This window comes from Xenopus laevis, chromosome 4S (assembly GCF_017654675.1).
Source record: "Xenopus laevis strain J_2021 chromosome 4S, Xenopus_laevis_v10.1, whole genome shotgun sequence".
In the NCBI taxonomy this organism is placed as follows: Eukaryota; Metazoa; Chordata; class Amphibia; order Anura; family Pipidae; genus Xenopus; species Xenopus laevis.
In genome coordinates, this window is record NC_054378.1 from 40,247,070 (window position 1) to 40,270,583 (window position 23,514).

Genomic DNA, 23,514 nt, shown 5'->3' on the forward strand with positions numbered 1-23,514 from the left:
GAGAAGGCAATAAGACAGCAGGTTGCCTGGACAGCCATTCGCGTCAAAACGATCATATTTAGCAGGCATGCCGATGTGACGCATACAACATCCAAAAATACAGCGGGAGAGGGGGGCAAATTATCTTCCAAATGCTATGTTACTGGTTCACTCTGACTGGTGGCTTCTCTGGATCACACAGTACATTATAATTGTGCTTTCTATACAGGTCAACATGCAATGCAATGCAATGCCTCCATCTATCCTCTCCGAAAATGTTCATCTGCCTGATTGAAAACTCCTGCGCTCCGTGACTTTCTGACACCCAAGACTATATTCAGGGCCTATTTTGAATCTCAGTCCCGTCTGCAATTGCCTCACATGAAATTGAAAGGGGCAGAGAACACCTATTTATTTTTGCGTTACCAGATTTTGGGCTCTGTCTGACAGTCTCCTGTTACTCATTAGCATTCCCCCAATTTCTGGCAAAAATCCAATGTGCACATGGGCAGAACAGCGGAGTAATATGCGCAGTACATAATCTGCAGGCTTCATTAGAGCATGTGCATGATGTTGCTTCCAATGACAAAATTATCAACAAGTCCCTCTGTGACAAATTAAGAAAGTTGAAAGATCTGCACACACACCCAGGGCCATCATCAGGGGGACACAGGGAGTAACAGTTGTACTGGGCCTAAAGCAGTAGCGTCACTAGAGGGGGGCTGGCCCTGGTGCGTGACGCGCAGCCGGGCCCCGCCCCCTCCGTACGGCCGCATTTGTCAGTGGCGCGTGAGCTGCCGGGGGGCCCTGAGGGGGTGCGGGCCCTGGCCCGCTCGCACCCCCTGCTCCCCCGGTAGTTCCGCCACTGGCCTAAAGGGGTGCTGCTCTTTCCGAATTAGCAGGCCCCCCTTGGCAGCCTGTAAGCTGAATCCGAAGTGCAATGTCCCAAAGACCTGGAAACCCAAAGACACAAAGTCCCGAAACCATGAAAGGAGCCAAAGGGAACAAGAAAAAAGAACCTGAGGTAAGTTCTACTGAACACCAATGTATTTTTTTAATTATTAGTTTTAGTTATTAAACCCTTGGCCACCAATGTAATATTTTAATACTCTATAGTCCCATGGCCACCAATGTTTATTTAAAATATTCTATGGGGCCCTTGAACACCAATGTTTGTTTTTTGTAACCTGTAAGGGGAGGGCCTGGCCACCAATGTTTTTATTTTACCTTGTTGGGGGGGGACCCTGGCCACCAATGTTTTTTTTTAACTTTTATGGGAGGCCCCTGACCAGCAATATTTTTTAACTTGTAGGGGGCGGCATGGCCACCAGTGAAGTTTTTCTTTCAACTTTTATGTTACTTTTATGTATTATACCACCACCAATTTCTTTATTAAATTTGTACCACCAATAGGTTTTTAGCGCCCATGTTTGTATGGCTTTTTTACTGTGGTATGGGGGGGTGTGGGGTCAGGCTCAGACTGGCAATCTGTGGGTTTTGGCAAATGCCAGAGGGGCTGCTGTAAGATGGCATAGACCCGTGCAGGCCAAATGAATAATCTGATATAAATATTGTGAATTTATCATGGTGCCACTGCAAATGCCCACACTTATGGGCAGCCATGGAAAATTTTCCAGTCATCAATCAAAAACAACTTGTTTTATTCTAGATCAACACTGTGGAATGCAGACCCGGCCTGGCAATCTGTGGATTCTGGCAAATTGAGCCGCTATCAGTGGGGTGCATGGGGAACAGTCCCGGGCCTGGTGGCTTTCAAGTCTTAAAGGGGCTGGTTCACCCTTAAGTTAACATTTAGTATGTTTAGCAACTCCTCAATTAGCCTTCATTATTTATTTTGTTATAGTTTTTTTTAATAATGTGCCTTTCCCTTCTGACTCTTTCCAGTTTTCAAATGGGGGTCAAATGTATTGTTATTGCTACTTTTTATTACTCATCTATCTATTCAGACCTCTCCTATTCATATCCCAGTCTGTTATTCAAATCAATGCATGGTTGCTAGGGTTATTTGGACCCTAGCAACCAGATGGCTGAAATTGCAAAATGGAGAGCTGCTGAATAAAGAGCTAAATAATTAAAAAAACACAAATAATAAAAATGAAAACCAACTGTAAATTGTCTCAGAATAACCCTCTCTACATCATACTAACAGTTAATTTAAAGGTGAACAACCCCTTTAAGGAGGACCTGGTTGTGCTGCATTTCCCGGATTAGCCGGGCTCCCCTTGAGTCGCTAAAGCCACCAGAGAGAACGGAAGAAGAGGAGGAGAATGAAAAAGAACACACACCAAACTTTAAAGTTAAGTTCCATTGAATGCCAATGGGCTTTTTTTTATTTAAACTCAGGCTATGATTTTTTTATAACTTTTATTGGGGGACCCTGCCCACCAGTGTTTTTTTTTTAACTTTTATGGGGGGACCTGGCCACCAGTGATTTTTTTGTAACTTTTATGGGGGGACCCTGGCCACCAGTGTTTTTTTACTTGTAGGAGGCACCCTGACCAATGCATTTTGTAGTGGGGGGGACGACTGCCACTGATCTTTTTTTTAACTTTAAGGGTGGGCTGGCCACCAATGTTTTTTATAAATTAGGTGGGGGGGGCTAAAGGATGTGCTGATACCGAGTGCTTGTTTCACTAATATCAATAAATTGTCAGTCGAGCATTCTAATGTCAAAATGTGCTATTCATGCAGTGGATACTGTACCATTGTTGTTATATATAAAAACATATTAGAAGTGACCATGGAGTTCTGTGAGCATATAAAGGACAAAGACTGAGTGCTCTTATACACGTCATAAAAGTTTCCGCACGGGACAAAAAAACAGCATTTGAACAAGAAGGTGCTGAGAGTTGTTCATATTAGTCAGTGAAATAAAAATGAAGCCGCTCATACATCCACCTACTAAGGGCAATGAAGTCAGAGGTGAAACTACGAAAGCAGGAGGGTTTAAATAATGCAGAAATGTGTACATGAGAGTAAAGATGCAGGGAGTTTTGCACTGGAAACAAAATGCTACCATGTTAGTAATCATTTGCTAGACATGAGGCTGCCATGGGCCTGATTCCCCAGTTCATATAGTCCTTTCTCACTGATGCAATTTAGCTTGTAGTTTCCACATACAGTACCACATTTCTCTCCCACTTAATTCGACCTTGCCCACTCCCACACCTTGTGTATTACTCCCTTCCCTTTAGAGTGTAAGCTCTTTCTGCATAGGGCCTTCCTCACCTTTTGTACCGATATTGATTGTGATGAATGTACCTCCATATGTTCTATGTATATAATTCATGTGATTTAGTTGTATAATCACATTTACTTTACAGCGCTACGCAATATGTTGGCGCTAAATACATGATTATAATAATAGTTTTCTGTCTTTTTTTTGTGGCTAATTCCATGAAGGAATTTGTATAAAAAGAGTAAAAAAAATGACCCCTTGTTTTTTTATAAAGCAAATCCAAACAAATGGCCAACTGCTCATGATTAATGAGGCTATATACATTAAACATGGGAAGCTATGTAATACATGTCCCTGTATAACTGTCATTAACAGTAGCGTGCACACGGCCAAATCACAGTTGCTGAATGACAGTTGACCATAGAGCTGTCTCAGTGAATGGTTCATTTTCACAGCGTCTCCCCAGTGAGAAGCGATTTTTCTATATTTTAGTCATTTTCAGGATATATCAACAGCTATGGATAGATCCAAAAATTCTCCAGAATCCCGTGGGCTCACGAGGAAGAGAACCATCAAGGAGAAGACAGAAGGGGCACCTAAAAAGACCAAGCTTATGGGTAACAACATGGAGGAGAAAAGCTTGTGTCAAGTAGAGCAAGAGGTGCTGAAGAAAGAGAGAGAGCGAGAGCCAGCAGAAGGTAAGAAGTACCAGATTGGTCATAAACGTAATTTTCAAATGTTATCTGTAATATGACTATGAAGATTTTCATTCATAGTTATCTGTAACTCATCCTTCCAAGAAAGTTTCCCTGCACCCTGCTAGTTTGTCAGTTGGGCTCAACTTACAGTTGGGGGAGATCTATGGAGAATGCCCATTTGCTTTCCTAGTTACATCTGGAAACCCATCTGAAGGGATATTAGGCTATAATTTGAAGGACATTTACTGCTCTACTACTTAGAGGTTGGTTATCTGCCATTGATGATAAAAATCACCAAAATCCCATCGGCAAGTATGTTTAAACAGTCACCTATACGTTAGAAAAAGGAAACAAAGGTCTGATTGATTTTTGTGGACAACAACACTGGTGACATTGCTATCTATGCTAAAAGTGCAGCCTCAAAAATATATCCATGGCAGTTAAACCTTTCTCACTGATCCACTCCAGGTTGTATCATTTACTAACCATATTTTCCTGCATGTATGTATTTATAATTGCTCATGTAAATAAAAAGTACAGCAAACAAGTGTTCGCCCCAAAACTCACTCTAATTGACCCTTAGAATGGACTTCCACAAGTAGCAACAGAGATTATGTAAAAAAAAAGGTGCTAATAAAAAAGAAAGCTTTCAGAATATTTCAATTCCTTTTTCAAAGCTGATTGCAAAGATGCTATGTTGGCTCCTACTGGTGTATTATATTGTGTGGTGAATGGTCCTTTTTCTGAGGCATTCTCCATCTTCTCCAATGTAAATGCCTTCACCAATGGGGTTTATTGTATAAAGCACATTTATTGTATAAAGCACATTTTATTGTATAAAGCACATTGGTGGATGAGCAAGTGTAGTGGTCGTACTCTGGTGTGCCAGGAATTGGCACATTATCTGAGAAGAAGATGTGTGGGTATGTTTTGCATCTCTCCATATGGGTGGGTTCCATTGCTCCTGGGTCTTTTTATAAAAAGTCTCCTCAACTTTGGAGGTTGACTAAATGCCAGAAGAGTTGGATCTGGAAATATATTACTCAGCCTTTCATCTTTTTGTAGTGCACCTTGCAGGCTATTTTCCTGAGGGCCTTTAGCTATGGGTTCTAGGGTGTGACAATTTGGCTGTCTTTTTGCTTGTATTCTAGCAGTTGGTTCCTGGTGACCTTGGTGCTGCTGTATATGTTGTGACCTATAATCCTTGAGTGGCGCTTTTCTGAGCTGCTTATCCCTTTCTGAGGTGTCAGAACAGATTTGGGTGTAGTGTAGGGCCTGACTGTAGATAATGGAGTGTTTGTTGTGATCCAGGTGGAAGCTGTCATACATCAAGTAGAATGGTTTGCCTGTAAGTTTCAGAAATATGGTGGTATGTAGGGTATTGGTATTGTCTTTGATATAAATCCAGAAAGGGCAGAGTAGGCTCATTTATAGGGTGGTTCACCTTTAAGTAAACATTTAGTATGTTATAGAATGGCATATTCTAAGCAACTTTTCAATTGGTCTTTATTATTTATTTTTTTATAGTTTTTTTTAAATTATTTACCTTTTTCTTCTGACTCTTTCCAATAGGGGTCACTGACCCCTTCTAAAAACAAATGCTGTGTAAAGCTACACATTTTTTTGTTAATGGTACTTTTTATTGCTCATTTTTCTATTCAGACCTCTCCTATAAATACTCCAGTCCCTTATTCAAATCAGTGCATGGTTGCTAGGGTAATTTGTACCCTAGCAACCAGTTTGCTGAAACTGCAAACTGGAGAGCTGCTGAATGAAAAGCGAAATAACCCAACAACCATAAATAATAAAAAATGAGGACCAATTGCAAATTGTCTCAGAATATCACTCTCTACATCATATTAAATAAAGAGTGAACAACCCCTTTAAGGTTGGGTGAAAAGTATTTACCTGTTAATGGAACTGGATGAGCTTTTTCTCAGTGTCTGCCCAAATGATAAAATGTCATCAATGTTGCAGAGGTATGCTAGTGGTTTGGTGGTACTGTACAAGTAGATAGGAAATCCTGTTCTAGTTTAGCCCTAAAAACTGCAGCATACTGGGGTGCAAACCGCATTCCAATCTGGTCCCATCTGCTGTAAGTACAATTTTTGGCCAAATGAGAAATAGTTATGAGTTAAAGGAGAAATAAAGCTTAAATAAAGAAATAGCTAGAAATGTACATTATGATTTGGATTTATGTACTAGCCCAAGGCAACCACAGTCCTTTAGCAGTAAAGATCTGTGTCTCCAAAGATGCCCCAGTAGCTCCCCATCTTCTTTTCTGCTGATTCACTGCACATGCTTTGTGCTGCTGTCACTTACTGAGCTTAGAGACCCACTCACAATATACAGTACACATAGAATATAAATGTCACAATATAAGGCTGATTAGTACTTAATACAGATAATTTACTACATGGCAGCACAGAAACCAGTGCAACTAGCATCAGAATTTAATAATCAGCCCTGAAGCATCAGCTTATATCTCAGTGAAACTCAATGAACTCAATGAGCAAGTAATGGTGGTGACATAGGGCATCACTAAGAATGAAGAAGGGACCATAGCCCTAAGACAACTTGTAAACCTTGTGAATGTTAGAAACAGGGAATATATATATATACAAACAGGCCTGCACATCTTTTCATCTTATAAACCATGTGCCAATCAGATTTGGGGTTTCATTTAAAGCAATGCACTGATGCTCAGAGGCTCATAAATAAAAAAAAATATCTTCTCGCATTAATTCAACACCACAGAAAGGTGTCTTCCAGGGTATGTTAACATTTTGAATGATTAATATTCTTTCCCCCCAGCAGGAAGAAGTGGAGCGAGTAGGCCTTGTGTTGAAGCTCAGATGCCTAAAAATCCTAAAAACATCACCAACTACAAGTTTCACAAGGAGCTGGGAAAAGGAAACTTCGGAAAGGTGAGAGTTTGGCTTCCCAGGTACTGGTATATTTAGGTGTGTTTAGAAAATGCAAATTTGCTGGTGAAGCAACTCAGGCAGAAGCTACTGATAAACATGTAAAAAATGTGACAATTTTAGAGAAAGCAACAGGGAGCTATTGCATGTTACAGAAAACAATTCTGTTTACCCTTAAAAATAAAATACAAAGCCATCAGAACAACTACAGATAATATGTGTCAGTATCATATCTCCCAACATTTTGGAAATAAAAAGAGGGACAAAAACAATGTCTATTTTATGGCCGCACCCCCTAATTACCATGTTCATTTTACAAAATTTGGCAGGTTATGAAAGTTTGAACATATGTCTGTGGTTTTTTTCAGTTATTACAGTTTTGCTAATGAAGGTGAATTGCCCTTTAAGCTGTGAGTGTAACTTCTTCCAAGAGACCTGTTATCTTTTATTGTTGAAATTACTCATTTGCTTATCTCAAAACTGTTACAAAAGTATCTGCAGCTGTGGCTGTTCTGGGCTCTCTGCCAAAAGCCAATTAAGTTAGAAACATGTTTCTTTTTCTGCCTGTTCAGTGCAGAGATAATCGGGACTTTCCAGTACAAACGAGGGACTGCGGGTTGAGCTGTCAAAAGAGGGACTGTCCCTCTAAAAACGGGACAGTTGGGAGGTATGTCTGTTTAAGCCTGTAGCATAATTAACTCTATAACATCAAATTCAGAAACTTGGAGCTAAAGGAGAGGTACACTTTAATACAAATAATGGCTTTTTTTTGTGTATAATAAAAGAAAATGTAAATTCCAGTGCATTACACACGTCATCCTCCAAGTCTGCTAATCACAAAACATTGAAAGTATGGGGAGAATCAGAGGCCCACCATACAACACAATGTTTCAGTGGTAGGGCAAGAGTTTGCAAAACAGACACTGCTTTAATAGTAATTATTAATCAAGTTACATTAATTAAAATGTGTAATTAATGTGTAGTTGTATGAGAATCATTTTGTAAGTGTATACTTAAAAAAACCCGCATATTGTTTATTTTGTCATTCTCAGGTTATGCTGGCGTCGCTTAACAACTGCAGAGATCAAGTGGCAATCAAAGTGATTCGGAAGACTACGAGTGTAGAGGACATCCTGACGGAGGCACGCACTCTCAGAATCACTGGAGCTTGTCCCTTTCTCTGCCATGGATATGGAGCTTTCCAAACGCAGGTACAGCATAGAGCCAATAGTGCCATGCAGTTTATGTTACGGTTTGCCTTATTTAAAAGCTGCTACTGACTTTACTTAAGACACCATATTATACTTCTTTTTTTAAAAGGAAATTGGGCACCCCAATGATTCTAGTCTCTCACCCCTTAGCCAGAGCTGCTGCTTCTCTGCTTCAAAAACTCACCAGTGGGTAGTGTCTGCTCCTGTTCTCCAAAAACTCAGCCCAGGGTAGTATCTGTTAAGTACTAGATCACTATTTTGGGCCCCCACAGGTGTCCTCTGTGCCAGTTGTAGTAGGGAGCATATGTAGCTTGGAAATTTCCTCCTTCTAATGCTTAAATCTTTTACCACTAATGATTCACACTACCAGATATGCAAAGGTATTGTCTTACTTTTTGTGGACTGCACTCGAGCAGATTAAGTGTGGGTAAAAAACATACCTTCTGCTATTACACTAGTGTCTTATCTGGCACTATACACTATTTCCTTAAGGGGGTTGTTCACCTTTGACTTAACTTTTAGGGGTTTATGTAATTAAAGGCACTACGTTTGCCCAGGGGCAGTAACCTATAAAAAACCAATCAGCAGGTAGAATTCCCTGGTCACATGTGCAAGCATCTTATTGGTTGCTATGGGTTACTGCTCCTGGGCAAACTTTGTGCCTTTTGTTACATATGGAAGTTAGTCTGATGTAGAGTGATATTCTGAGACAATTTGCAAGTGGTTTTTATTTATTTATTTATGATTTGTGTTATTTAGCTTTTTATTCAGCAACTCTCCAGTTTGCCATTTCAATACTCTGGTTGCTAGGCATAAAGTTACCCTAGCAACCATTTAGAAAATAGCTATTTAGAATAAGAGCCTGGAATATGAATAAGAGAGGGCCTGAATAGAAAGATGAGTAATTAAAGGTAGCAATAACAATACATTTGTAGCCTTGCAGAGTATTGTTTTTTAGACGGTGTCAGTGACCTCCTTTGGAAAGGTGGAAAGAGTCAGAAGAAAAAGGCAAATAATTAAAAAACTATAAAAAATTGAAAAGTTGCTTAGAATTGGCCATTCTATAACATACTAAAAGTTAACTTAAAGGTAACCCATAACATACCCATATCTGCCTGTAGCAGGATTAACCTCTCCTTGTTCCATACCAACCCTCCGCAGTGCAGGAGCTCTTTGGGCAATACATTTTGGGAGTTGCTTAGGCAAATCATTCCTCATGTGCCGAGAGTAGGAGCAGAAGGCACAACTTCAAAACTAAGTAAAAGAAAAAGGGAGGAAAAAAGTTAGTCCTTTTTAGTCCTGTTAACTCCTGCCGGTCCTGCTTCAGTCTCTCAACTGTAAAATTCCTTCACAAAGAAAAACGGATCAGCGCCTCTGACAACTGAGAGAACAAAACAACAAAAGCAAAAAGCACAATATAGTGTAGTATTTTCAAAATAATCCAATTAGACCCCATGGGGCAGATTTATCAAAGGTCGAGTTTCGAAGTGAAATATACTTCGAAATTCGACCATCGAATGGCTATACTTCGACCATTTTTACTTCGAAAATTCCCTCGAATTCACTTCAACTCTTGATAAATCTGCCCCTATGTATTGAAGTAGGGAAATAGGGATATATTCTTTTATTTCCCCTTTAAATATTGTTTCACTCTTGTTCTCTCCAGAGGCGCTGATCCATTTTTATTTGTGAAACAACTTCAAGAATAGACAGAAAAAAAATCCACTACATTTTTGGAATTGTTTTGCTCCATGATGTGTAAATGTGATCCCTGTATTTGGTTCTGCTTTAAAATCGAATACAGTTGTGCTCTAGTAGTCTTGTTTTAACAGCTCCCATGTTTCGCTCTCTTCTCATTTAACCAGATGCATGCGTTTCTTGTAATGGAGTTCATGAGTGGAGGGACCCTGGAACAGCTTATAAATAAGAGAGGTTGCCTGAACAGGGACATCATACAGTAAGTGACATCCCAAGATCTATATGGAGATTTGAATTGGTGCAGTTTCTTGTGGGGTTTCTCCCTCCTTCAGAGCGAGAAAGAGGTGGTATGTCCCATCCCTCAAACTTTATATATCCGTATCAGCATATATGAATAGAGAGATTTTGGACACTTGGGCATTTAGGGACCACTAACCCCTGTGCTGATATTAGTTAGACACAGTATTGGGCACTGTTCAGGTGTTATGCTCCAACTCTTGGTGCATTTTACATGTAACTCACTTTTTCTTATGTTGTTGGCACCACAGTGTTGTACCAAGGGAATGTTAGAGGGGAAAAAAGAGAAAATTTGTTTATAGCAATGCCCTAGGCTGTTGCACAAGAAGCAATTAGCATTTCATAACCCTAATCTCCTCCTCAGCAATTTTTTAAGTGCTTTTACTTTGAATAGAATCCAATATTGTGTGCACTTTCATGGATCAGCAGACAGTGATTGTTTTAAAATGGCTTTATTTCCCCAAAAGATTACCTAACGCATTTCATGTGTCATTACACATACTCATAGGCATAGACATTTATAGTGCCTGTGAGTACGTATGAAGACACGTACTCACAGGCAATATTTGCAAAAAGGGGGATCAGCACTACTCAGGCCTTAAAAATTAAACAGAATTTATTTAGTAAAATAGCAGCAGACTTCTCAGCGCTGAGGAGTCAGCTGAAACGTCAGTCTGCTGCTATTTTACTAAATAAATTCTGTTTCATTTTTAAGACCTGAGTAGTTCTGATCCCCTTTTTGCGATTGTATGGAGATGTTTGTTGATCGTGCACCCAGGCAAATTATTGCATCTTATCGAGAGTGCCGGCTTCACATGGCTTTGTTATATATATATATATATATATATATATATATATATATATATATATATATATATATATATATATATATATATATAACACGATGGATCAGCACACACTGTTATTTGGTGAAGCAATAGTGTTTATTTCATACAAAACACATTTTTATCCGACGTTTCGGTCCCACCTGGGGACCTTTTTCAAGGATAATGTGGTGTAACAAAAAATGGTTTAAATACCCACCCCCTGAGTGAATAATGGCACCAAACATGACGTCATGCAGTGAATTGCAAAGTGTAATTCGAGTCCATAAGGTCTTGTGTCCATCTGATTCATTTGAAGAACTTGGTGTAATTATTCCAGTTCGCCACTAGGTGTCAGTGTTCACATTGTCTTATCAAGTCAAAGGAATGCTGATAGTGATTGTGTTCATGGAAAAAAGATACATATATAGTTACAAAAAACTTTCTGATGTAGACAAGCAATCAGAGAAAGCAACAATTACTTACAGAGTAGGAAGTGTTCAATTCAAACCCAGAGATATACATTATCTGTAAGTCAGAAAAAAACAGGTGGGTGTTGAAAACATGTATAGCTCAGCATGGCACAATCGCAAGAAAAAGCAAGGATAACTTATGTCAAAAAACAATTCAATTGGAGTTGTCCATTCAGGCCCTTAGGTGTCACACAATCTAATTCATATATCCAAAAAGCCTCCCTTTTCAGTAGTAGTTTCTCCAGATCCCCTCCTCTGGGGGGCTTTATTATCCAATCGATAGGCATGCACTTAAACTGGGATGGATTGTGTCCTGCTTCCCGCCAGTGTTTGGCCACTGGTTGTTGGGCAATGTCTTGTTTGCCAGGCTCAACTTTATGACTGGTATCCAATGCTGCCCTAATGCTTGCTCGAGGAGGGGATCTGGAGAAACTACTACTGAAAAGGGAGGCTTTTTGGATATATGAATTAGATTGTGTGACACCTAAGGGCCTGAATGGACAACTCCAATTGAATTGTTTTTTGACATAAGTTATCCTTGCTTTTTCTTGCGATTGTGCCATGCTGAGCTATACATGTTTTCAACACCCACCTGTTTTTTTCTGACTTACAGATCATATCTCTGGGTTTGAATTGAACACTTCCTACTCTGTAAGTAATTGTTGCTTTCTCTGATTGCTTGTCTACATCAGAAAGTTTTTTGTAACTATATATGTATCTTTTTTCCATGAACACAATCACTATCAGCATTCCATTGACTTGATAAGACAATGTGAACACTGACACCTAGTGGCGAACTGGAATAATTACACCAAGTTCTTCAAATGAATCAGATGGACACAAGACCTTATGGACTCGAATTACACTTTGCAATTCACTGCATGACGTCATGTTTGGTGCCATTATTCACTCAGGGGGTGGGTATTTAAACCATTTTTTGTTACACCACATTATCCTTGAAAAAGGACCGAAACGTCGGATAAAAATGTGTTTTGTATGAAATAAACACTATTGCTTCACCAAATAACAGTGTGTGCTGATCCATCGTGTTCTATACATGCCTGCCTTTGATCGTGCACTACTGGAAACATCTGTTTGAGTGTTGGTACTGTGGGACTCCATATATATATATATATATATATATATATATATATATATATATATATATAAAATCCACTGAAAAAGGTGCACACCAGGATTTTTCAATAAAACTTCAAATTTATTAAATAATTTTAAAACAGGAACCGGCCAACGTTTCGGTCATTCTCTAAGACCTTTATCAAGACCCTGTTCACGTTAAAACATCAGTGTTTAAATACCTAAAAACATGACACTCACCCCTTTGTGCACGCCCACATGATCATGTGACTATGGAAACACCTGCACCGAAAGAGCAGAGAGACATATAAACATTGTGGCAAATGTGTACACAACTCTTAAACAAATGCAGAGAACTGAAACATATTAGGATATAACATTTGTAACATTAAAACCAGGCATTTAGCGTTGCTCCAAAAAGCATAGATAAGAGCAATGCTCATTTAAGCCCAAAGGGGCTAAGGTATTTAGTTTACGTATCCAGAATGCTTCACGTTGGAGTAATATCTTGGACCTATCACCCCCGCGTTTCAGGGGCGGGATGTGATCAATAGCTATATATTTAAAGGTAGGTAGTCTATGATTCATTTCCAGGAAATGTTTAGCGACAGGTTTATTGGTTACACCGTCCCTAAACGCTGTGCTGATGGCGGATCGATGTCCATCCATCCGCAATCTCAGTGTCTGATCTGTTTTCCCCACATACGCCAGGCCGCAAGGGCAGGTAATTAAATAGACCACATGCGTGGTAATACAAGTAATATGATGTCTAATCGCTAGACGTTTACCTGTTTGTGGATGGAGAAAAGATGTGCCTGGAGACATGAACCTACATGAAGTGCAGCACGGGCAGCGAAAGCAGCCTAACTTCAGTTCGCTTAGCCAGCCACTAGGATTTTTTGTATAACAATCAATTGGATCCCCCTTAACAAGCAGATCTCTGAGGTTCGTGCCTCTTTTATAGCATATCATTGGCGGACCAGACGTCACCTTATACAAATCAGAGTCTGCCTCTATGATTTTCCAATGGTCCCTCACACCCCCATTGATTATATTAGTACTTGCATTAAAGGTGGTGGTAAAGACCAATTTCGGTTCTGTTTTCTTGGCCTTACTTACATCTCTTATCCTGTTCCGTGCTATCACTAAGGCATCATTTAATACCTTATCTGGATAGCCACGATCCTTAAAGCGGACCCACATGTCCCGCAGCTGTTTTTGAGTTTGTTGTTCTGAAGAGTTATTGCGAATCACTCGACAAAATTGTGAAATTGGGAGGGATCGCTTCATATTAGGTGGATGGCAACTTCCACAATGGAGTAGTACATTTTTATTGGTAGGTTTTCTAAAGAGGGTATAGGATAGGCCCTGATCATTCATAGACAACTCAATGTCCAGGAAATGTATTTTTTGTGAATTAATCTCATAAGTAAATCTAACTGGACTATCTAGTGAGTTTAAGTCATTGACCATGCCCGTAAAATCCTCTGAGGTGCCCCTCCAGAGAATAATCATGTCATCGATGTAGCGATGGAAAAACAGCATTTTGTCGCCAAACCGAGGGATAATCTCTTTCTGCTCGTATAGGTGCATATATAGATTGGCGTATGAGGGCGCCATGGCTGCCCCCATCGCCGTGCCTGCCACCTGCAAGTAGAAGCTGCTTTCAAATCGAAAGTAATTTAACGTTAAGGCCAACTCCAGTAGTTCTAATACAAAAGAGATAGGGGGGCCTGCATATGAATTGGATTCCTCGAGCGCCTTCCTAACTGCAGCTATCCCATCCTCATGTGGTATTATGGTATACAGACTAACCACATCCATACTCGCAAGAAATACTGTAGTGTCAGGGGGAATAGACAACTCACGGATACAGTTTAGTAGGTGTGGAGTGTCGCGCAGGTATGTAGGCGTATCGCGTACTATTGGCTGGAGTATTGTGTCAAGATATATCCCTATTGGATGAAGGAGAGAATCACGACCAGACACGATAGGGCGACCCGGAGGTCTAGTTAAGCTCTTATGTACTTTTGGCAAAGTGTACAGAATAGGGCACTTAGGGAAATCCTGCTTCAAGAAATCAAACAGAGTTTTATCAATCACATTACAATCAAATGCAGTATTAATTAGGTTGTCAACCTTTCGTTTAAATATCATTACAGGATCACCCGTAAGCTGTTTATATATACACCCATCTGATAACTGACACAATATTTCATCACTATAGTCCTGATAGTTCATGATGACTATCCCCCCGCCTTTGTCCGCTGGGCGGATCACAATCTTATTGTCCATCCTGAGGGATTTAATGGCAGCACGTTCAGCCTTAGAAAGGTTGTCGCGAGGGGAACCCTTGTCTACCCGAGAAGCCCCCACTCTCTCGATGCCCTGTTTAAACAATATTATCGTAGGGTTAATCATCGTGCTGCACTTCATGTAGGTTCATGTCTCCAGGCACATCTTTTCTCCATCCACAAACAGGTAAACGTCTAGCGATTAGACATCATATTACTTGTATTACCACGCATGTGGTCTATTTAATTACCTGCCCTTGCGGCCTGGCGTATGTGGGGAAAACAGATCAGACACTGAGATTGCGGATGGATGGACATCGATCCGCCATCAGCACAGCGTTTAGGGACGGTGTAACCAATAAACCTGTCGCTAAACATTTCCTGGAAATGAATCATAGACTACCTACCTTTAAATATATAGCTATTGATCACATCCCGCCCCTGAAACGCGGGGGTGATAGGTCCAAGATATTACTCCAACGTGAAGCATTCTGGATACGTAAACTAAATACCTTAGCCCCTTTGGGCTTAAATGAGCATTGCTCTTATCTATGCTTTTTGGAGCAACGCTAAATGCCTGGTTTTAATGTTACAAATGTTATATCCTAATATGTTTCAGTTCTCTGCATTTGTTTAAGAGTTGTGTACACATTTGCCACAATGTTTATATGTCTCTCTGCTCTTTCGGTGCAGGTGTTTCCATAGTCACATGATCATGTGGGCGTGCACAAAGGGGTGAGTGTCATGTTTTTAGGTATTTAAACACTGATGTTTTAACGTGAACAGGGTCTTGATAAAGGTCTTAGAGAATGACCGAAACGTTGGCCGGTTCCTGTTTTAAAATTATTTAATAAATTTGAAGTTTTATTGAAAAATCCTGGTGTGGCACCTTTTTCAGTGGATTTTGGATAATGCAGCTTTTCTAGGGTAGCACCCAGGTATGTGAATTCTACTTTTTGAATCTCCATTGGATGGTGTGCGTTAGAACTTCGAATCTATATATATATATATATATATTATATATATATATATATATATATATATATATATTTAGAATTTCATATATATGTTAACTACTATTTGCTTATATATTGGATTAGAATCCAAGATTATATTATTAAAAAGATGCTTATATTATTATTCTTTTTTTTTTTTTGCATAGATTCTATTCTGCAGAGATGATCATCGGTCTACAGTATCTGCATTCATATGGTATTGTGCACCGGTAAGTACAAGTTTTCAGTCTTGGCCCTAATTCCTCACTACTTTTCCACTATTACGTTCATCACTATAAATTACTACTACCCATAGCTGAATACAGTTGCCAGACCGATGTCATGACTTGTGTTTCTTTATTCCAGAGATCTTAAACCACCAAACATCTTACTGAGCACCAAGGGACATATCAAGATCAGTGATTTCGGCCTAGCTGTAGAAGGGATTTTCGGCAACAAGAAGATGTACGATCTAGTAGGGTCCTACCACTATATGGCTCCAGAGGTGAGAAACTTCTTTTATTTACTATCAGGAATTAATTTACATCTGTAAATTAGCTTTGTTCAATTATTTTGTTTAAAGGAACAGTAACATCAAAAAATGAAAGTGTTTTTAGTAATGAATAAATAATGTAGTGTTGCCCTGCACTAATAAAACTGGGGCGTTTGCTGCAGAAACTCTACTATAGTTTATATAAACAAGTTGCTGTGTAACCACAGGGCGACCATTCAAGCACAAGACAAATAGTAGATAACAGATAAGCAATATAGAATCCCATTGTATACTATAGAGCTTATCTGTTATGATCTGTTTATCCTGTGCCTTTTCCCCTTTTTCAGCTTTGAATGGCTGCCCCCATGGCTACACAGCAGCTTGTTTATATAAACTATAGTAGTGTTTCTGAAGCAAACCCACCAGTTTAACAAGTGCAGGGCAACACTACATTATTTATTCATTACTTAAATACACTTCCATTTGTTGGTGTTACTGTTCCTTTAATGTATGTTAGGTTTGTTTAAATGTTCAAACTATGCAAATATGTAACCAGTATGTGCTGTATTAGAATGCGTTGGTTGAGCTTATCGCTGTACGCACACGCCCCAGACCTTCAGCAAAGGGAGCCAGCAGCGTTCCTAGAGGGGGGTGGGCCCTGGTGCATGATGCACAGCCGGGCCCCACCCCCCTCCGTACGACACGCTGACAGGGTGATTACAGTGGCGTGCGGCGCTGCCGGGGGGCCCTAAAGGGGGTGCGGGCCCTGGCCCGCTCACACCCCCTGCTCCCCCGGTAGTTCCGCCACTGAAGGGAGCAGATACCAGGAAACATCAAAAGAGGCTGGCACAAGCCTGGACCCATAAAGTAAAAGCCGGAGTCAGATTGTAAGAGGTTAAAAGGCTTACATTTTATTCTCCATAATTAAGAACCAATGCCTGACGCGTTGCGTGTCTACCAGGGACACTTAGTCATGGGCTTAGACACGAAACACGTCAGGCATTGGTTCCTAATTATGGAGAATAAAATTTAAGCCTTTTAACCTTTTATAATCTGACTCTGGCTTTACTACTTTGTGGGTCCAGGCTTGTGCCAGCCTCTTTTGTTTAAATGTTGTTTATCCTTGTCCGACACAAGGAAGGGATCTCCTGCCCAATGTTGCATCTCTGTTCCTAAGGCTTCTGTGAGAATGATGTACAAACTTATTCCAGGAATGCTTCCCTAAGAAATGTAATTATCTAACAAAAGATCTTTTTTATTTTCTAGATTCATCTGATGAGTGGATATGGCGCAGGAGTGGATTGGTGGGCATTTGCCATTATTCTGTGCCAAATGGCCGCCAGAAGATCTCCATTCCACGAAGGCTCGACACTGCTCAACATCATCGAATCAGTCACCTTGAAGCAGCCTTCCATTCCAGAGGATATCAGCCCTGATCTGAAAAGTCTGATGCAGGAGGTGCGTAGGAGCATGTGACGGGAAATAACAGACCCTTAAAAAGAGGACAGAATCTAAAATATAAAAATGAATGGGCCAATGAGATGGTTATCTTTGCATTCCTACAGACTTTCATTTCAACTTTAATACATGAAATCTTGGAAATGATACAAAACTGAGGTGGGATGGGATACTCGCAGAAGTCCCAGATAAATGATAGAAAAATGATTGAAGGAAATATTACGGAGTGATCATTTCTTAATGAGGACCCTGGGGGTGAGGAGCATAATGTGAGCTGTGTATTCAGTATGGGAACAGCCTGCATGTCGCTAGTTATGTTACACAACAGCAGAGAAATTGCAGACACCCTCATCATACATATGTACTCACTGCTGACATAATTCCTACTATTTGCTGTGGAAAAACCTAGAATAAACCCTCCTGGTAATTGTGTAGCCACTTATCCATTTGAACATCTGTTAATGAGTTTTTTTCCATTTAGCTCTTTGAGAAGAATCCAGACAAGCGCCTGGGCACATCGGGGGATATAAGGAAACACCCGTTTTATAAATCGGTTGACTGGGCAGCGTTGGAGAACAGGAAGATTCCACCTCCTTTCAAGCCACAATCTGTAAGTCCATCACTGGAGCAGCTCTATCTGGAGGAAACATCATTTTCTGCACCCCAAGTATCAGGCTTATTCTGGTGAGATTTGACCTGGGCATAGTAGGCATATTACTTTAAAGGAGTATTCAACCGTTTTCAAAAAAAAAAAGTACCAACTGAGTCTCAACGTATTCTTTCACTTTTTGCCCACTTCACCTATTGTATTTCCCCAGGTGCCTTTATTACAAGTCCAGTAAGTGTATTGTGCTCATGATGTGGCTTCCTTCCATTATAGAGACATTTTCATTTGCCTTCTCCTGAAGTAACCAATCATTGCTATTTTCTGTAATTCAGCAGGTCCTTTCTCCTTCAGTGCTGTGGCTGGAGGTATATTCTTGAAACGCCAAACCCCCATCCCCTTAGCCAGACTGTGACAAATGTGGTTGGTGCTTGGCTGGTTCTGTTCTGGGCAAGGCAGGGTAAGAGTTAAGAAAGCCTCTTTTTTTAAGTCACTGTACAGTACATGCAAATATACCCGCACACTCCTAGGTCAGTGCACCTGGGACTGCCACTATATTGGTCTTTAGTCAGAACCCTACAAATAGTAAATAGTATGAGAGAGAGCAAACGAATGTGTATATTCCTTCTTGCAGATACCGACTGTGGATGTCAGTGCAGTCTGTGAAGAGCCCCTGTCATTCGTAGAAGAGCCAGGCTGCATCAACCCATCAGGTGGTATAAAAATGATTCAGGGTCTGTCATTCCTGAGTCCCAGTTGGGAAAGATCTGCGGGTCCTTTGCCTCACCCTCTGTGCTCTCCACCTAGGGCCCCCGCCATCATCCTCCTATACTCAGACCCCTGCCATCAGCCTTCCCACTTCTGCCCCCCCACCTCTGGCCCCCGTCATTCCCCCCACCTCTGGCCCCGCCATTTCCCGCCCCACCTCTGGCCCCCCATCATTGCCCCCCCACCTCTAGCCCCCATCATTCACCCTCATCTCTGGCCCCCCACCATTCCCCCCCACCTCTGGCCCCCATCATTGTCCCCCACATCTGGCCCCCGTCATTCCCCCCACCCCTCTGGCCCCACCATTCCCCCCCACGTCTGGCCCCCCTCATTCCCCCCGCCCACCTCTGGCCCCCGTCATTGCCCCCACCACCTCTGGCCTCTGCCATTTCCCCCCCACCTCTGGCAACCGTCATTGCCCCCCCCACTTCTGGCCCCCGTCATCCCCCCACCTCTGGCCCGCGCCATTTCCCCCCCCACCTCTGGCCTTCGCCATTTACCCCCCCCACCTCTGGCCCCCGCCATTTCCCCCCACCTCTGGCCCCCGTCATCCCCCCCACCTCTGGCCCCCGTCATCCCCCCCACCTCATGGCCCCGCCATTTCCCCCCCACACCTCTGGCCTCGCCATTACCCCCCACCTCTGGCCCCCATCATTGCCCCGCCCCACCTCTGGCCCCCGTCAATGCCCCACCACCTCTGACCTCTGCCATTTCCCCCCCACCTCTGGAAACCATCATTGCCCCCCCCACTTCTGGCCCCCGTCATCCCCCCCACCTCTGGCCCCGCGCCATTTCCCCCCCACCTCTGGCCTTCGCCATTTACCCCCCACCTCTGGCCCCCGTCATCCCCCCACCTCTGGCCCCCGTCATCCCCCCCACCTCTGGCCCCGCCATTTCCCCCCCACACCTCTGGCCTCCGCCATTTCCCCCCCCCCACTCTGGCCCCCATCATTGCCCCGCCCCACCTCTGACCCCCATCATTTCCCTCCCACCTCTGGCCTCCATCATTGCCCCGCCCCACCTCTGGCCCCATCATTTCCCTCCACCTCTGGCCCTGTCATTGCCCCCCCCACCTCTGGCCCCATCTTCGGCCCTCCCACCTTGGGTCACCTGTCATCGACCCTGAACTAAGGCTCTCTATCTCTGGGCCCCTGGCTTTTCCATCTCTAATTGTGGGTGGCACTTAGTATTGAACTGGGGGCAGAGCTGACTGTGGTGTCAGGTAACTAACAGGGCGCAGGAAGAAACTTGTGGCGCGTGATGATTCCATGGGATGAATTCATCTCTTCTGCTGATGCCACAAGCTTTAATGTCCCTGGCACCTCGAAGGCTCACCTTTCAGTTCACTTACTATGGGCTATCTGCATTATTTCTATCATACATTCTTTCTTATGCTTTTCAGCTGGTGTTTGATCTTATGAAAATGTGGAGGTAAATATCTTCTTCATAAACGTGGTGCAGCTTTTGTATAGTTGCACATAAATAGTCACTCTGTGTTTTGTTACTTGTCTTTGAGATTTTGCTAAGAAATCTGTGAACCTATTTCTTTCCTTCAACGCCCAACCGCGGACTTCTTTGAGGAATTGTGTCCAGAATTCAGCATATGGTAAAGCAAAGACGGTGCCTCTACATACCAAAAGGTAATGTTTGATTTGAGAGAACCTTTGATCTGTCTGTTTTAGAAAAAAAGAATTGAAATATACTGATCTGCGGGTCCCTTTTGCCTCCACCCTCTGTGCTCTCCACCTAGGGCCCCCGCCATCGGCCCTCCTATACTCAGACCCCTGCCATCAGCCTTCCCCACTTCTGCCCCCCCACCTCTGGCCCCCGTCATTCCCCCCCACCTCTGGCCCCCCATTTCCCCCCCCACACCTCTGGCCTCCGCCATTTCCCCCCACCTCTGGCCCCCATCATTGCCCCGCCCCACCTCTGTCCCCCATCATTTCCCTCCCACCTCTGGCCCCCGTCATTGCCCCCCACCTCTGGCCCCCATCTTCGGCCCTCCCACCTTGGGTCACCTGTCATCGACCCTGAACTAAGGCTCTCTATCTCTGGCCCCTGGCTTTTCCATCTCTAATTGTGGGTGGCACTTAGTATTGAACTGGGGGCAGAGCTGACTCTGGTGTCAGGTAACTAACAGGGCGCAGGATGAAACTTGTGGCGCGTGATGATTCCATGGGATGAATTCATCTCTACTGTTGATGCCACAAGCTTTAATGTCCCTGGCACCTCGAAGGCTCACCTTTCAGTTCACTTACTATGGGCTATCTGCAGTATTTCTATCATACATTCTTTCTTATGCTTTTCAGCTGGTGTTTGATCTTATGAAAATGTGGAGGTAAATATCTTCTTCATAAACGTGGTGCAGCTTTTGTATAGTTGCACATAAATAGTCACTCTGTGTTTTGTTACTTGTCTGTGAGATTTTGCTAAGAAATCTGTGAACCTATTTCTTTCCTTCAACGCCCAACCGCGGACTTCTTTGAGGAATTGTGTCCAGAATTCAGCATAAGGTAAAGCAAAGACGGTGCCTCTACATACCAAAAGGTAATGTTTGATTTGAGAGAACTTTGATCTGTCTGTTTTAGAAAAAAAGAATTGAAATGTACTGATCTGCGGGTCCCTTTTGCCTCCACCCTCTGTGCTCTCCACCTAGGGCCCCCGCCATCGGCCCTCCTATACTCAGACCCCTGCCATCAGCCTAACCCACTTCTGCCCCCCCACCTCTGGCCCCCGTCATTCCCCCCACCTCTGGCCCCCGCCATTTCCGCCCCCACCTCTGGCCCCCATCATTTCCCCCCCACCTCTGGCCCCCATCATTCACCCCCATCTCTGGCCCCCGCCATTCCCCCCCACCTCTGGCACCCATCATTGCCCCCCCACATCTGGCCCCCGTCATTCCCCCCACCTCTGGCCCCCACCATTCCCCCCACCTCTGGCCCCCACCATTTCCCCCCACGTCTGGCCCCCCTCATTCCCCCGCCCACCTCTGGCCCCCGTCATTGCCCCCACCACCTCTGGCCTCTGCCATTTCCCCCCCACCTCTGGCAACCGTCATTGCCCCCCCACTTCTGGCCCCCGTCATCCCCCCACCTCTGGCCCCGCGCCATTTCCCCCCCACCTCTGGCCTTCGCCATTTACCCCCCCACCTCTGGCCCCCGCCATTTCCCCCCCACACCTCTGGCCTCCATCATTGCCCCGCCCCACCTCTGGCCCCCATCATTTCCCTCCCACCTCTGGCCCCTGTCATTGCCCCCCCCACCTCTGGCCCCCATCTTCGGCCCTCCCACCTTGGGTCACCTGTCATCGACCCTGAACTAAGGCTCTCTATCTCTGGGCCCCTGGCTTTTCCATCTCTAATTGTGGGTGGCACTTAGTATTGAACTGGGGGCAGAGCTGACTGTGGTGTCAGGTAACTAACAGGGCGCAGGATGAAACTTGTGGCGCGTGATGATTCCATGGGATGAATTCATCTCTACTGCTGATGCCACAAGCTTTAATGTCCCTGGCACCTCGAAGGCTCACCTTTCAGTTCACTTACTATGGGCTATCTGCATTATTTCTATCATACATTCTTTCTTATGCTTTTCAGCTGGTGTTTGATCTTATGAAAATGTGGGAGGTAAATATCTTCTTCATAAACGTGGTGCAGCTTTTGTTAGTTGCACATAAATAGTCACTCTGTTTTGGTTGTTACTTGTCTTTGAGGATTTTGCTAAAGAAATCCTGTGAACTATTTCTTTCCTTCAACCGCCCAACCGCGGACTTCTTTGAGGAAATTGTGTCCAGAATTCAGCATATGGTAAAGCAAAAGGACGGTGCCTCTACATACCAAAAGGTAATGTTTGATTTGAGAAACTTTGATCTGTTCTGTTTTAGAAAAAAAGAATTGAAATGTACTGATCTGCGGGTCCCTTTTGCCTCCACCCCTCCTGTGCTCTGCACCTAGGGCCCGCCATCGGCCCTCCATACTCAGACCCCTGCCATCAGCCTTCCCACTTCTGCCTCCCCCACCTCTGGCCCCCGTCATCCCCCCACCTCTGCCCCCGCCATTTCCCCCCCCACACTCTGGCCTCCGCATTTCCCGCCCCACCTCTGGCCCCATCATTGCCCGCCCCACCTCTGGCCCCCATCATTCACCCCCATCTCTGGCCCCCGCCATTCCCCCCCACCTCTGGCACCCATCATTGCCCCCCCACATCTGGCCCCCGTCATTCCCCCCCACCTCTGGCCCCCACCATTCCCCCACCTCTGGCCCCCACCATTTCCCCCCACGTCTGGCCCCCCTCATTCCCCCGCCCACCTCTGGCCCCCGTCATTGCCCCCACCACCTCTGGCCTCTGCCATTTCCCCCCACCTCTGGCAACCGTCATTGCCCCCCCCACTTCTGGCCCCCGTCATCCCCCCCACCTCTGGCCCCGCGCCATTTCCCCCCCACCTCTGGCCTTCGCCATTTACCCCCCCACATCTGGCCCCCGCCATTTCCCCCCCCACACCTCTG

At 43.6% G+C, this 23,514-nt stretch overlaps 1 protein-coding gene and 2 long non-coding RNA genes across 5 annotated transcripts; all 3 read left to right on the top strand.

Annotated features, from left to right (window-relative positions):
• Window positions 1-7,945: 7,945 nt before the first annotated feature.
• LOC121403731 lies at window positions 7,946-15,904 on the top strand. The gene is made up of 3 exons (XR_005967453.1): window positions 7,946-8,011; window positions 9,877-9,968; window positions 15,858-15,904. It is a non-coding gene; the product is annotated as an uncharacterized LOC121403731 (long non-coding RNA).
• Window positions 15,905-17,453: 1,549 nt separating this feature from the next.
• On the top strand, window positions 17,454-19,013 carry LOC108705946 (protein kinase C delta type-like). Of its 3 annotated transcripts, none has more exons than XR_005967454.1 (4): window positions 17,454-17,641; window positions 18,123-18,251; window positions 18,581-18,705; window positions 18,880-19,013. XR_005967454.1 is itself a non-coding variant. In XM_041591531.1 (3 exons), exons 1-3 carry the CDS (start codon window positions 17,459-17,461, stop codon window positions 18,623-18,625), a joined length of 357 nt encoding a protein of 118 aa, XP_041447465.1. In that variant the 5' UTR covers window positions 17,454-17,458; the 3' UTR covers window positions 18,626-18,758. The 3 variants fall into 3 exon arrangements, 1 of the variants encoding a protein (XP_041447465.1); XR_005967455.1 differs by having other exon boundaries at window positions 18,584-18,705; XM_041591531.1 differs by lacking the exon at window positions 18,880-19,013 and having other exon boundaries at window positions 18,581-18,758.
• Window positions 19,014-20,071: 1,058 nt separating this feature from the next.
• LOC121403732 lies at window positions 20,072-21,531 on the top strand. The gene is made up of 3 exons (XR_005967456.1): window positions 20,072-20,653; window positions 21,323-21,351; window positions 21,437-21,531. It is a non-coding gene; the product is annotated as an uncharacterized LOC121403732 (long non-coding RNA).
• Window positions 21,532-23,514: the final 1,983 nt, after the last annotated feature.

What these genes read in the sequence shown, in the direction of transcription:
- LOC108705946 (XM_041591531.1), top strand. Translation starts at nt 17,459, where the DNA reads ATGAGTGGATATGGCGCAGGAGTGGATTGGTGGGCATTTGCCATTATT. An exon ending in TGAAAAGTCTGATGCAGGAG is followed by an intron (nt 17,642 to 18,122) that starts GTGCGTAGGAGC and finishes TTTTCCATTTAG; the next exon opens with CTCTTTGAGAAGAATCCAGA. An exon ending in CTCCTTTCAAGCCACAATCT is followed by an intron (nt 18,252 to 18,580) that starts GTAAGTCCATCA and finishes TCTGTAATTCAG; the next exon opens with CAGGTCCTTTCTCCTTCAGT.